The sequence below is a fragment of the Arachis ipaensis genome, chromosome B07 (genome assembly GCF_000816755.2).
Source record: "Arachis ipaensis cultivar K30076 chromosome B07, Araip1.1, whole genome shotgun sequence".
Taxonomy (NCBI): Eukaryota; Viridiplantae; Streptophyta; class Magnoliopsida; order Fabales; family Fabaceae; genus Arachis; species Arachis ipaensis.
In genome coordinates this window covers 96,016,439-96,032,548 of record NC_029791.2, presented here as the reverse complement: position 1 = coordinate 96,032,548, position 16,110 = coordinate 96,016,439, and the positions used below count along the sequence as shown (strand labels likewise).

Sequence of the window (16,110 nt, the reverse complement as noted above, 5' to 3'; positions counted from 1 at the left end):
TTCAATTATAATTTCTCCTTTGAGCATTCCAACTCAAGGGTTCCTTTCAATCAACTCCCCATCAAGTTAGGGAACTACTCACTCATTGTGAATGTGGAATTCATAACATAGGAAAGGGAATTAAAGAAAGACATGATAAATAAAACTCAAAGGAATTAATTAAAAATAAAAATAACTCTTGTATTAATAAATTCTAAAATAATCCAATAGTAAAATTAAGTAAATTAAAGGACATGGAAGAGTAAAGCCAAGTAAAGAAAACGAACTAGAATGACGAAGTCTTGATGAGGTAACAACTCTTCTCAAAATTCCAATGCAAAAAAAAGCAATAGAAAATAAAAATCCTAAGAACTATGAATGTGTAGAGAGAAAAGAAAACCTAGAGGAGAGGAAAACTAAATCTAAAAACTAAAAACTATCTCGAATGAATGTTGTGTTTGTCTCTGCATGTTCCCTGGCTCTAGTCTGCTTTTCTGGGCCGAAAACTGAGTCGAAACAGGGCCCAAAATTGCCCCCAGCGATTCTGCAGATTATGCAGATCGCGCACATCACGCGATCGCGTCATTCATGCAGACGCGTCATTCGGCGTTTTGCTTCTCCTCACGGACGCGTCGTCCACGCCTCCACGTCACTTATGCTATTCCATCCGCGCGGTCGCGTGAGCCATGCGGCCGCGTTACTTCTCGCTGGTCATCTCCTTAATTTCTTGTGTTCCTTCCATTTATGCAAGCTTCCTTTCCAATCTCCAACTCATTCATGCCCTATAAAGCCTGAAACACTTAACACACAGATCACGACATCGAATGGAATAAAGGAGAATTAAAATACATAATCAAAAGTCTCTAGAAAGCAAGTTTTCAATCATGTAATAAATTTAGGAAGAAAATAAAAATGCATGCTAATCATATGAATAAGTGGGTAAAGATCATGATAAAACCACACAATTAAACACAATATAAACCATAAAATAGTGGTTTATCAAGTCACCTCCACCCCTCCATGGTGTGTGTAAAATGATGAAGCTAAGGTCCTATTTATAAGCTACCTAAATTACAAATTCAAATGAAATAAAAATCAAATGCAAATTTCCTAATTACTTCTAAATGATTCTTGTGGCCTTGATTGATTGTTAATTGTGGCTTGACTTGGGCTTGTGAACTTTTAATTCTATTTATATAAGCTTGAAACATTGAAGAATAAATGAAAGAATTGGATTATTTGAAAGTGGCCCAATGTGGAGTGTTATTGAAGTGGCACTTTGGTGACAATTTGGGCTTTGGCAATCTTTCACATTGAAAGATTGGTCTGTTGAATATCTAAAATGAATGTCCACTATAGACTATTATATATCATTAAAAAGCCCTAGATCTCAGATTTCTAACGCCGCTGGAAGCATATCATTTGTACTTCTCTAGCCCAAGTTATGATCCTTTGAAGGTGAAGAGGTCAGTCTGGCGTGTTTGCTGGAAATTTGGCCCAACATGCCACGCCGAGTACGCAGTGCTGAAAAAATTGTGATTTTCACCCTCAAATCTAGTGTCCACTATACAGTGTTATAAATGGTTGGAAATCTCTGGATGTCTAATTTCTAATGGTACTAGAATCACTTCATTTGGAGTTGTGTAGCTCAAGATATCTTCATTTGAATGGGAGGAGGTCAGGCTGGCATATGCCCCGGCGTGCCATGTCCAAGACTAGCATGCCACGCCCATGTAGAACTCTTCAATCTTCTTTGCTGGAATGTTGGCCTGGCGTGCCATGCCCAAAACACCAAGTGGCATGCCCTCTTTGAGATCTTGACTTCACAAACTTGGCATGCCACGCCCATAGCACCAAGTGGCACGCCCATTGATGAGAGTTAGTTTCACAAGCTTGGCGTGCCATGCCCAGAGCACCAAGTTGCACACCCAGCTTCCTTTGCTTGTTTTGTGTTTTTTTCTTCTTTTTTCACCATTTTCTACAAAGTTAAACAATTCAAAGAAATCAAAGCAATATACAACTTAAGCACAAAAATACTCAATAATTAAGCATAATGAATTGATTTTTTATATGAAAAAGCATAGAAAAACATAACATGATGCGCAGTCATCAAAACCCGACATGAAGTCTATCGCAATTCCTTCCCACTTCTATTGAGGAATCTCAAGTGGTTGTAGCAACCCGATGGTCTCTAGTGCTCTATCTTCACCTTCTGACACATTAGACACTTAGACACAAATGTAGCTTCTTCACCCTTCATCCCAGACCACCAAAACATCTTTTTTAAATTGTAATACATCTTCGTACTTCCTGGATGAATAGAGAATATGCTGTTATGCGCCGACAAGATATCTCGTCGCAAGTTCCCAACATTCGGCGTGAAAATCCTTTCTCAATTGTCGGCAATACCTTCTGTAACTCTTGATCGTCTTGTTGAGATTTTAAAATGTTGGCCTTGAAGTCACTAAAGATCTACAATTGGTTCAGGCATGCACTCCCATCAAATTTTCTCTGACACTCAGTCTCAAATCCTCAAACTTGCTCACTAACTCTTCTTCCTTAATCATCATCCAAGTGACCGTCAACGACTTCCGACTCAATGCATCCGCTACAATGTTCGCCTTCCCGGGGTGATGACTCAGTTCAAAATCTTAATCTTTTAGTAGCTCGATCCACATCCTTTGACACATATTGAGCTCTTTCTGATCAAAGATGTACTTGAGACTCTTGTGATCAGAAAAGACTCTAAATCTCACTCCGTACAAGTAGTGCCTCCAAATCTTTAATGCAAATACAATCACTGCCAATTCCAAATCATGAGATGGGTAATTCATCTCATGAGGTCTCAGTTGACGCGATGCGTAAGATACCACGTTCCGGTGTTGCATCAACACGCAGCCCAAACCCTTCAACGAAGCATCACAGTACACTTTAAACAGCTCAAGCGGTTCTGGCAAAATCAAAACAAGTGCTGAAGTTAATTTCTCCTTCAAAGCTTGAAAGCTCTCTTCACATTCCGATGTCCACACAAATGGCACCTCCTTTTGGGTTAACCTAGTCATTGGTAATGCAATTTGAGAAAATCCCTTGATGAATCTTTGGTAATATCCGGCCAATCCCAAGAAACTCCTAACCTCTATTACCGTAGTCGACCTCTCCCATTCCATCATTGCCTCCACTTTCGAAGGATCCACTGCTATTCCGCCCTTACTCAATATGTGGCCTAAGAACTTCACATATTCCTTCCAGAACTCACACTTAGATAATTTCACATACAATTTACGCTCTTTTAGGATTTGCAACACAATCCTCAGGTGCTCTTCATGTTCTTCTGCCATCTTGGAGTAAACTAGAATGTCGTCTATGAATACCACCACGAATTTATCCAAAAAGGGATGAAATACTCTGTTCATGTAATCCATGAACACAGTAGGTGCATTCGTCAACCTAAAGGATATCAGCGCAAACTCGTAGTGTCCACAGCGCGTCCTAAACGCAGTTTTCGAAATGTCATCCTCCTTCACCCTAATATGATGGTAACCGGATCTTAAATCAATTTTTGAGACCACCCTAACTCCTTGCAACTGATCCATTAAGTCATCGATCCTAGGCAACGGGTACTTATTCTTCACAGTCACTTTGTTCAACTATCGATAATCCACGCAAAGTCACATTCCTCCATCTTTCTTTTTTACTAACAGAACTGGTGCTCCCCATAGAGATACACTCGGTCGAATCAACCTCTTGTTTAGAAGCTCTTCCAACTGAGTCTTAAGTTTCGCTAGCTCTATCAAAGCCATCCTGTAAGGTGCAATTGATACTGGTCCAGCTCCTGGCACTAAGTCAATCGCAAATTCAATTTCCCTTTGAGGTGAGAATTCGGGTATATCTTTCGGAGACACTTTTGAGAACTCCCTAACAATTGGAATTTGATCCAACTTCTGTTCATCACCTAACGCATTCGCAACTAAAAATATATAACCCTAACACTTTTTCCCACTACAGTTCACCAACACAGAGTTCAGGTAATAACCCTTAGCTACCACTGCTCCTCCTTCTCCTTCTGGCATAAACTGAATCGATCGCTCAAGCAATCCAACAATACCCGGTTATTTGACAACCAATCAAACCCCAAAATCACCTCCAACCCAATCATTGGCAAACAGATTAAATCATGAAAAAAATTCTCTATCCTCAATTTTAAAGATATTTGCCTACAATCTGATCTAGTCACAACCGTCTGATACGGGATATGCATATGCAAATCGATAGCTAATTCTGACATTTTCAATCCTAGTTCCTCAACCTTATAAAATGCAATGAATGAATGTGAAGCTCCAGTATCATACAATGCAACCAATGTGTTGTCACCAAATAAACATTTACCTCTCATCAACGGATTTGCCTTAGTAGCATCACTAGCGTTCACAGCAAACATCCGACCTTGGTGTTGGTTCCGACCCGCATTCGGCTTTTTCTTACTAGTGCAATCTCTTGCTAGATGACCTGGCAATCCGCAAACAAATCAAACACTTCCTCCTCGTGCCTGGTGGTATTGATCATAGTTGTTCCTCCTAAAGTTTTCTCGACCTTGAAGGTGTTGAGGTGCGTGTCCAGCCCCTCTTGAAGCTCTAACCCTTAGGCTGAAAGTACTTTTCACGCCCATGGTTGTTGTTTCTTCCTCGAGTGTCTCTTGCTAGTGCCACCTTCTTTGCAAAATCCTCTACGACCCTTGCCTTGTTCACAAGCTCGAAAAACACCCGAATCTCCAAAGGAGCCATAGTAGTAATGATGTTTTCCCTCAAACCTCCTTGGTATTTTATACACTTCCAACTCTCATAGGACTCAGAGGCACCTTGACATACCCTAGAGAACCTACAGTTTTCTTCAAACCTACTAGTGTAATCGGCCATGGACAATGAGCCTTGCTTCAACTGCATAAGCTCCAACTCCCTAGCCTCTCTTACTGATTCAGGAAAGTATTTCTTATAGAAAGCCGTCTGAAACACATTGCAAGGAATGTCGGTGTTCTGAAGTTATAGTAATCATCATTCTCCTTGCCACCATTGTTGAGCCTCTCTTAGAAGTTGGTACACCGTAAATTCCACAAATTGATTGTTCGGAACATGTTGAGCCTGCAGAGCATGCTCCATCGCCTGAAACCAATTGTCTACTTCAGTAGGGTTGGTTAACCCTCTAAAATTTGATGGATGAACCTTTAGAAATGAAGCCAAGGTCATTGGAGTACCTCCCAAGTTGTTACCATCTCCTTCTCCATTCCCATTCTCATTTCCATTTCCGTTCCCAGCCAGTTGATCCATCCTTTTCACAGCTTGCATAGTCGTAGCAGCATTCGCTTCCATAGTATTTGCTAGATTGGTCATCACCGCTATAAACTCGGCATGTTCATTAACGGGTTGATTACCTTTATTGCCTCTCGTGTACTCGTACAACCTCGTCCACAAGTAGCAATTTCTGTCTGTACTAAACAATCGATATCAAGGTGATCAGTCTCAATATCTCAAGCCTAGTGCTTCAATTATCCCAAAAAGACACTTACAAATAAGAATTCTATGAAATATCAAGCAGATAACATAAATAGCACGGAAGAAAATGACACAGAGTATGCAATAAAGCACAATTGGTCCATCCCTCAGGCTCACGAGGATGAACTGCTCTGATACCACTAAATGTAATACCCTAATTACCCTAAGCCTTATCTCATGCCGTAAAGCAAAGAATAACAAAGTGCCATGACACTTCTAAGGCTTACACGATAATATATAAATCGAAAGGAATAATAATACGAGGAGCCCGATGAAGAATTACAGCTCAAAACAGAAAATAGAAAAGCGCGTAGCGTTCACACGATAACTAAAAGCATAAAGGAATAAGATACAACATAAGAAATAATACAATAATAATCAAGATATATACATATATATAAAAGTGTGATAGTCATAAGAACTCTAGCCGTAGCCTGCGGAGTTTAGGCCGACTAGTTACAAACAGACAATAAGATACAACATAAGAAATAATACAATAATAATCAAGATATATACCCATATATAAAAGTGTGATAGTCATAAGAACTCTAGCCGTAGCCCGCGGAATTTAGGCCGACTAGTTACAAACAGACAATACAGAGTTTTTGAGTTAAAACAGCATATACAACTTATCTCTCATAGCAAGCCTCTAAGGCAACTAAGTCTAAAATACAAAAGTGAGAGTATATCTTTGACAAATTAAACCAAAATACAAAAGAGAGAAAAAGATCCTCCACTTCGTCACCATTTCGCAACTCATCGAGGTGGGTCACGTCCTGCATCTAAAAAATAACAACAGAATATGGTATGAGAACCGGAGATTCTCAGTATAGTAACAATGCCCAATGTGTAATATATAAAGTTCCAGGATGCCAAAGGCAACCCTAGAACTTCATGTCAAACTTAAGATCCAAACTTAAAGCAATGATAAATTTAAAATCATAATGAAAAACTATAATAAAACAGGGGTAATCTAACTTAAGGAATTGATAACTAAACCAACACTGCTGTCCCATAGCCTTCACCAGTCTAACCTCCACACGACCCTTTTGCCACCGCCTATCGAACATCCTCAACCCCAATAGAAAACACAAGTAGTTGCATACAAGTAATACACAAGTAATGTCTATATATGGCAGGTAAATCAAGAAGCAGTTAAGCATGTTAGACAATTAGGCATAGGATACAAGTAGACAAAGCAATCAAATAGATAGAAAATGCATATGATGAATGCCTGTCATATTGGCTGTGATATCACATTGTCGGTTCAACTTCCAACCCGATACATTCCCGTGGGAATGTCGCTTTTAGTCACGTTTATAAATTGGAACCCCTGGGATATAGTGCCCGGCTCACTTTTCCTGAGATATAGTACTTGGCCACTCTTATGACCAAAAGTATGTAAGCGGGACTTCTACCACAACCCTCGCACCTCAGCATAAGAGGAACGAATCTCACGCCTTACGCCTACAACTCAGCATAAGCGGGACAAACCCGGCCCTTATACCTACAGGTCATCAATGTTATTCAAAAACAGTTTAATGATTCATAGTAAAAATCTCTCAGCTCATTCTGAGTTTCATCATGTTCGGCATTCATGCCTCAATGTTCTCAATCTCAAAATAAGATCATCATCACATCATGTGTCCTCTATTCAATATCAAAGAACTCTCCACTAACTCACTAAGACTAATTCATCCACAATTCATACTACGTCTAAGTCTCCATCTTCTAATATTTAACTATCTTTATCTAATTTAAGCCATCTAACTATTTCTCATTAGTCTCAAGTGTCAATTACTAGTTAGTAATCTTAAACAATAGATAAAGAAGTTTGGAAGACTAGAGAATCCTTGAAAAGTGAAGAAAATAATTTTTCAGCAAAACATGGGTCTCGCATACGCAAACCCCTGTCCTGCGTACGCATGCCTTGAAATTTGGGTGTCTGCGTATACATACAGTGTCTACGTATGCATCCAAGTAAAATTGGACCAAGCTGCGTACACATCCATGCACCACATACGCGGAAATGCTGGACAGAAGTCATTACCCACGTGCGCGAGCCTTAGTAGACTTGGAAAATTTTTAAAGCTGCAGAAAAAATTTTTAAAAAATTTTCTATTCATTCTTTAAACGTCTTAAATTTCTCGGATCCAAATTTTATAAAAATCTAGTTTCATCAAAAATGGGGTCCCGAGGCCAAGTTATGTCTCGCCAAAGTTTGTCAAAAATCAAGCTTTGCACAAAATCATCAAAGTTCCCTAGTTTCCAAATTCCAAAACCAAACCAAACTAAAACCTACTCAATTTCATCACAAAACACCACCACATACTACACTTTACCATTCCATTGCACTTCAATTAACTCAACATCCATTTCACTCAATCTTTCCACCATAATTCAACAAAAATCCATAATTCATAAATCAACATCTCAACCTTAACAATTTTCACACAATTTAACTCTTTATAAACATCATTCACCACCATTCAATATCAACACAAACTATAATATTCAAAACCCAATATCATCATCAATATTTAGCATCAAGCATTAACACCCACCATCATAATTCATCAATTTCATCATAATCACCAATAATAATCACACATTATCAACAATCCAAATCTATCCTATGGTCCACTAGCCTATGTTTCACGAAACATTACATATTACATAGAGAAAAGTGAAACTATACCTTGGCCGATTCCCAATATGCACAAAATTCACCAATTGATCATAACCAAGCTCAAGCAAGTCACCAACTCAACTCCACTTGCTCTCAATATCACAATTATCAAGTTATACACAATTAATTCATAAAAATTAATACCTAGGGTTCCTAAATACACAATTTCAGAAGAGTTAAGAACAAGCTTACCTTACCAACATTGATAAGGACAAAATCCAATAGAAATCAAGTGCTAGAGTGTACCTAAACACCCAAAATCACAAAAATCACTCAACAACTATAGCCAAATTTTTGAAATTCTTAAGTGCTGAAAACTAGGTAAGGATTTTTGAAAAGCTTACCACAATACCTAGCTAGAAGTGATGGACTCAGCAAGAACTTCGCGTGGCCGCAAACGGGACGCGAATCGGAGCACCGTAGCTCGAAATATGATCAAATGAATAGTATTTTGGTGTAACCCTTGCTCTCTTCCTCACTTCAGCTTTGCTTCCTTCTCTTTGGTGATGAATGAGCTGATTTGGCTCATCAATGGGTTTATATATGTTGGACTTGGCCCAACTTGGGCTCGGTCTAATCCGTTAGTATTTTTTGTCTGTTTGGTCTAATTTTGGGCCAAACCTTTAGAATTTGCGCCCGGTTTTTAACTTTAATTATTTTTCTAAGTTTTTCTACCATTTTTATTACTCTCACACAGTACTAGACAAACTTAAGCCAGCACTATCGGTACGCATTTTTACATAATTTTTCGCAGAAAATTACATTTTCCAACTCGAAAAATTCTACTGAATTCAAATCTCACATCCAAATTTTAAAATTTATAAGTCTTAATTTTATTATTATTTTATGTTAATTAATCGATTAATTATTCCAATTCTTACAGTTAGTGTGAAATTGACCCTTGGTGGGGTTTCTTGGGCATGTGCAGTGGTGTATGTTAGTCTGGTGCCTATCTGGCAAGAGGAAGCTTGGAATTCTCTTCTCTTATAATAAGTCCTGGTTAGTTGTTGGTTATTTCAATGAAGTTCTTCATTGCTCAAAGGTCAAATGAGGTAATTTTGTTCATAGAAGAGAGAGATTTGCTAAGATGATTGGGGATTATGGTCTCATGAATTTAGGAGCCAAGAGACTCTTCTTTACTTAGTACCAATAGTTGCAAGGGAACAAAAATATGGCCAAGAGGCTGGATAGAGTTTTAGCCACTGGGTCATGGTGTCATATTTTTTCTAAGGCTTATGTAGAGAACTTGGCTAGAATGTAGTTTGATCATTGTCCAATTCTTTTGAATTGTAAAGAGTGGATAGATTTGTGAAAAATAAACATTTTAAGTTTCAATCAGCCTCTTCATCATCCTTCTTTTATTAGTGTGGTTCAAAAAGATTTGATAAATGGCTAACCTAATCATATCAGATGTCTTGCAAAGATAAAAGAAGAAAGAGAAAATTGTAGAAGAAAGAGAGAATTCCAAAAGAAAATTGCATACCTTTAGATGAAAATAAAACGAGTAAATTCTATTTACTTTAGATAGTTGGAAGCTAAGTTTTAAGAAGATTATTTGAATCTTTCACTACAAGAAGTGATCTTCTCGTTCTAGAAACCTAAGGAGTAATGGGTCTACTTTGGTAACAAAAATCCTAGGTTCTTTTATATACAGACTGTGATATGTAAGAATCATAACAAAATTTATGTGTTCATTTGGATTATAGTAGTTGAATTACTTATTAGAAAGATATGAAAAAAAAGATACTGTAAGATTTTTCAAAGATTTATTCTGTACCAATGAGGAGGTAAGTCTAGATGTTATGGGTGAGATTGCTCTTCCTTAGCTACCGCATGAGGCATGTGATAGGTTAACTAAGGCAGTTTCTAAGGAGTAGGGGTGGCAATATGTACCCTACCCGCGGGTACCCAACCCGACCCCACCCGGTCGGGTAGGGTTGCCAACCCGATCCGCAGCGGGTAGGGTAGGGTGCGGGTAGGGTTTTCGTGCGGGTCGGGTAGGGTGCGGGTTGAGCCTCAATCCTACCCGACCAACCCGCACCCTATATATGTATATGTTATATACTTATATAAAAATATATTTTAAGTAGATGTTGAACTAAAGACTTCTCACTAAATACAAAATATCCTTAGTCATTAAAAGAAGATCATTAATTGATAATTTAATAAACTTTTTTTTACATAAAAGTCAGTTCTATTTTAAATTGTCATCAAGTTATATAATAACGTTGCATTTTTTTATAACCCGCGGGTAGGGTCGGGTACCCGCGGGTTAAGAGCGGGTAGGGTTAGGGTTGAGATATTCTCAACCCGCGGGTAGGGTAGGGTTGAGTTTATATAAAAATTTCAACCCGCGGGTAGGGTTAGGGTTGACTCCAAACCCTACCCTACCCTACCCATTGCCACCCCTACTAAGGAGGAGGCAGGTAAGGAAGGTTCTTATGGAGATGAATTCGTTCAAAGACTCCAAAGCTGACGATTTCTTGGCTTTTCTCTTTAAAAAAAATTGGAGCATTATATGAGATGATGTTTGGAGATGGTGATTAATGCTCGTCTTTACTAGAGACCTTAGTGGTTCTAATCCCAAAAATTGATAATCCAAACTACATGAACGACTTTAGACCTATTAGCCTCTGCAATATCTTGTATAAGTTAGTGACTAAAGTAATTGTGAACAGATTGCGTCATTTCCTTCATGATTTCATTGCCCCTCTTTAAGGAGGTTTCACCCCTAGAACAGGAACTCCGAGTAATATTATTGTAGCTCAAGAGATTTTACACTTTATAAAGAAGACCAAGTCCAAGAAGGGAGTTCTTGCTTTCAAGATTGACCTAAAAAAATATGATAATTAGAATTTTCTTGAACACACTCTTAATCAGTTTGATTTTCCTCCTCAAATGACTAAAGCTAATTATGGGGTGTGTTTGAGCATCTTCTTTGTCTATCTTATAAAATGATAATAGGTCAAAGAGCATTCAGCCTAGTAGGGACTTTCAACAAAAGATCCCATATCATCATATCTTTTTGTCTTGTGTATGAAGCATTTGAGTTGTTATATTTCTCATCTTATGGAGTCTATAGCTTGAAAACTAGTTGCTATGTTAAAAGGTGGCCCCACTATCTCTTATTTGATGTTTGCTGATGATCCCATTTTCTATTACAAAGCGAAGAATTCTCAAGTCCATCTTATTCTTCATGCTCTTAATAATTTTTACAAAGTCTTTGGAATGAAGGTCAATTTTAAAAAATCTAGAGCTATTTATTCCTCCAATATATCCAGACATCATAAGTATATGTTTATGAATATTTCATCTATTTCGTTTACGAATTCTTTAGGTAAATATATGGGAATTCCACTAGGCCATGTTAGATCCTCTTGAGCAGCGTTCCAAGACGTGATAGACAAGATTCATAAGCACTTAACTTTTTGGAAAGGTCAATTTCTTAACTGAGTAGGGTGTATTTGTCTTGCAAAGTCAATAATTGCATCAATTTCTAACTATAGAATGCAAACGTCCATCTTTCTAATTATGGTATGCTTGGCCATTGATTAGTGTGTTTGTCAATTTGTGTGGAATGGTAACTCATATTTAAAGTATGTTAAACATTGATAAAAAAGAAGAAAAAAAAGTCAAATAAAAAGATATACAAGAAATAAAACATATGTTAGATGAAGCATTAAACTAAACATACACTAAGGTTCAATTCATTTAACATGAATTAATCTGTGCGGATTAAAAACCCTATTAATGATGCCGGAATGGAAACTTGCAAACTATATAAGACTACTACTATTTGCCATTTTTTAATATCTGTTATTCTGTTAACAAACTTTAGACAACAGAAAAATTATTTTCAAGAAGTATTAAGAATATTTAATTATTAAAAAGAACTATTTTGTGTTAAAATTATTAAAAAGAATTTACTTGTGTGATATTTATAAGAAAGGACTAAAAAATAAGACTCGAAACGATAAAATTATCCTTTTTTTTTCTTCCTAGCCCTTATTCCTTGCTAGGGGTGGCAAAACGGGTCGAGTCCGTCGGGCCGATCCGCTAAACCCGCTAAAAAAGACGGGTCAGGTTAGGATTTGGAGTCCGCCAAATTTAAAAAATCCGCCAAACCTGCACCGCCAAATTGATGGGTTTTTGGCGGGGCGGGGCGGGGCGGTCTGTCGAATCGAAGATTTTTATTTTTTATTTTTTTATTAAATAAAAGAGTGATTACTATTATAAAATTAATAATTATAGAATTTTTAAACACTTTTTTTATTTTTTATTTTTTATTTTTCTTTTAGTTATTAACTTTATTTATTTTATTTTATAATTTCGTATATATGTTCAAATTATGTGACTTATTTTTTAAAATAAAGATGATTCTATTGACAAATATTATTTTGAACAATTTTATTGAAGTTAAAAATTAAAAAGAAAATAGTAAAAAATTATATTATAATTTGACTATTTTTTATTTGTATTTTATTTTTTAATTATTATTTTAATAAATTTTATTTTTCAAAAAAAAAGAAGCGGGCTAACCCGCCAACCCGCCAATCCGCCATAAAACGGAACGGGCTAGCATTTTGAACCCATTTTAATTGGCGGGGTGTGCCGGTCCGCCCCGTTTATGGGGCGGGTTGGAGCGGCTCGACCCGCTTTGCCACCCCTATTCCTTGCTCTCTATTTTTTCTTTTCCATCATCCTTCATCACTGTTGTGCTTCCTCTTCCTCTTTCTTAGCATCATCTTCTTCTTCCTCTCGGTCAACTTCATCTTCTTGTGCATCGATGCCTTTGCCACACTTAGGTGACTCTATCCTGTCTTTGCCACTACGAGGCTCTTCTTTCACTGTGTCCATTATTGATGTTGCTACGTTAAGTCGTCAGAAACTCTTGTTGCAGAAGTCGTTTTCTCCCCTAAGCAATACCTCTGATGCTATTTTACTACTGATCCTACTTGGTGATGTTCTACCTCTGCTGTTGTCTTTTTTCTTTATTTTACTCAAAACTCTAGGTTATGCAACTATGAAGATTTTATTGGAATTAATTATTTTGATCGTACTTGACTGATGATAGAATGATTATGATGGAGTTGTATAAAGTTTCTTAGCGGGTGGATTAGAATTTTAAGATATTGTGTTTGTTCTTTGATTACTATGTGTTTCTTTGTGATAGTTGATGTTAATTAGAGTTAATTTGTGATCAATTAGCACATGCCCTTTTATTCCGATTAAAATTTTTAGTTCACACCACACACGAGGTACATGCTTCAATTTAGTTTTCAGACTCACACCACATGAAAAAAACTACATTCTCATTAGTCAGCAAACTTAAATGGCGTCTTCTCTGCTCTAATGCCTCATGAATTAGATGATCACCACCATCACTTCACAAACACAATTTTTAATTTTCAGAGTTTCTTTTCTCATTATGTAATGCCCATTTTATTACTCTTGATTTCTTTCAAGTTCAACTAATCATCATAAAACGACTTGAAAGAAGAAGGAATAAATAGTTATAAAGAAAACTTTAACGACATAGATAGAGGCTTATTGATTGCATAATGTATACAATATAATAAGAATGAAATTTGAATACCTAAGATTATGTTTATCTTTTTAAAAAAAATTGATATTCTCTCTAAATATTATAAAAATTAATCTTTTTTTAATATTTTTTGTATTAACAGTTTTTTTTTAATAGTTAAATCTTTCCAAGAATCCTTTATAATAATTTCCTCTTAAACAACCCTCTTGACCCACAAAAATTTTTGCCCTTGGCCCTTTATGTTTCTTTTAGCCATAATCCACATATTATAGACAAATTTACATAACACTAATAATATTATTAACAATATTAGTGTTAAACTCGTGCATGCACGGGCTTACATTTTAATTTGACATGATAAATCGAAAATAATATTCTATAATCATAAATTTCTTAAGTTTATTATAACACTATCATCATCATTATATAATAAATGTACTTAATATGTTGTTTTATCTTTATTCAAAGTAAAATACAAATAAAACAGTTTGAAGTCTATAATATTCTTAAGTCATAAGAAAAGAGACCTGAAAAAAATAAGAACATATATAATTGTAATAATAGTATGTCAATTTTACACTAAACTTTATATTATAAGGCTAATGAAAATTTATCGACAACCTAGTATTTTACTAACCACATTAGAAAAGCTATTGGCATATGATGTTGTGCTTCATGTTACACATTTTATTTCAAGTCTGAAAGTATAGTTAATAAATTAGTTATATCTACGACAAATATTTGTACAAAAGTGTAAATCATAACATGTTACTAAAATAAAAATACTATTTTCTTATCTAAATATTATTAAAAACTTCGTTGAACACGACATTTGTTGTTGATGAGTTTGGATTGTTATCTTCATCGAGAATTAGAATGTTCAGACCATTTCGACTCTTAACTCTTGACAAAGCAACGTAAAGTTGCCCATTAGTGAACACTAATTTTGGCAAGTAAAGTCCTACATGTGATAATGATTTACTACATAGTGAAATACCTTAGTTTTTCAATATTTTTCTCTTCATATATAGTATCCTATCAACCAATAATGTCTAAGTTGCATTTCAAATACGATTTGGTTTGTTAACACTATTAGATATCAATAGCGTTACAAACAGTTTTCTCAATTGATGACCAGACCTTATTAATAGTTGTAATGAATTTTCTATCGTCACACAGTAGTCCCATAAAATACAAAGTATCTTGGAAGCTAGGATATATAATCTCATTAACTGTCCTAATAGACTCATATGTTGTACAATCTTTTTGAATAATTAACAAAATTCTCATATAGTAGATATCACATGTACTCAGTAGAACATAATTTAACCTCCCGATAGAATACTCTCTCTTGCGTGCATATCATTCCCTTTCTTCTCTATCATAAACAAATTGATTTGGAAACTCAGCATACGTTAAAGTTTTACCTGCTTCAAATTCTTTATTGGCCTCCATCCATGCTAAAAATATCGTACATTTCCCTTTCTCTTTATCCATGATTTTTTCAAGATTATCATCATCTTTAAAGATGATATTTTGCTTTCCAGGTAAATAAAAGGTTAATCTTATCACTGAAGGCTATTTTCGATGAATATCATAAGCCAAAGTTTTTCACACAGCCTCCCGTGTAGACAAATACCCATAATCATAAAATTATTTGATCTCATAATACATTTTTTTTAAGTATGCTTTATCGTTTATATTTTTAATACTAACATACCAATAATAACATCTTTATCTTTATAGTAATACAAATAGGGAGTTCATATGTTGATGTGGCGCTCATACGTTGAATCTGAGAGTTTATTTGCTTACGCGTCGTCATTAGAAATTTTTAGAATTATATTTATAAATTATAAATTATTATTTGCTTAGTTTGTTATTTTTAAATTTTAAATTATTTTATTTAAGTTGTTATTTTTTAAATTTTAACACTATTTTTTAAAAATTTGTTAATTCTTTTTAACATTATTTTTTAAATATAAATTTTGTTGATTTTTTTTTTAAATTGCAGCTACATACGTGTTTTTAAAAAAATTTAGAGTTTTAAAAAGATTTACGTTAATTTAAAATTTTAAAAATTGTTAATATATTTATTTATTTTATTTGTAAATTTAATTTAAATTTAAATTAAAGTCAATCAAATTTAAAAAAATTTAGTTATGAGTCAACTATAAAAGTATAAGTTATGAGATATGTATAGCATCATAATTTAAAGTACATCAATCCTTTTCTTTATATATATCCAAAATCTCTCTACTTATTCTAATGGCTGGTATTCACATAATTGCAAACATCAATCCTACAATCGATAATTTGTGTGTACGTATACGAGTGATATGGTTATGGAC

General features: G+C 35.3%; 1 protein-coding gene across 1 annotated transcript; it reads right to left on the bottom strand.

Annotated features, from left to right (window-relative positions):
- On the bottom strand, positions 4,611-5,363 carry LOC107607459. Its single transcript, XM_016309413.1, has 2 exons — positions 5,076-5,363; positions 4,611-4,979 (listed from the first exon to the last, which is right to left on the bottom strand). The coding sequence occupies exons 1-2, from the start codon at positions 5,361-5,363 to the stop codon at positions 4,611-4,613; spliced, it is 657 nt and encodes a 218-aa protein (XP_016164899.1).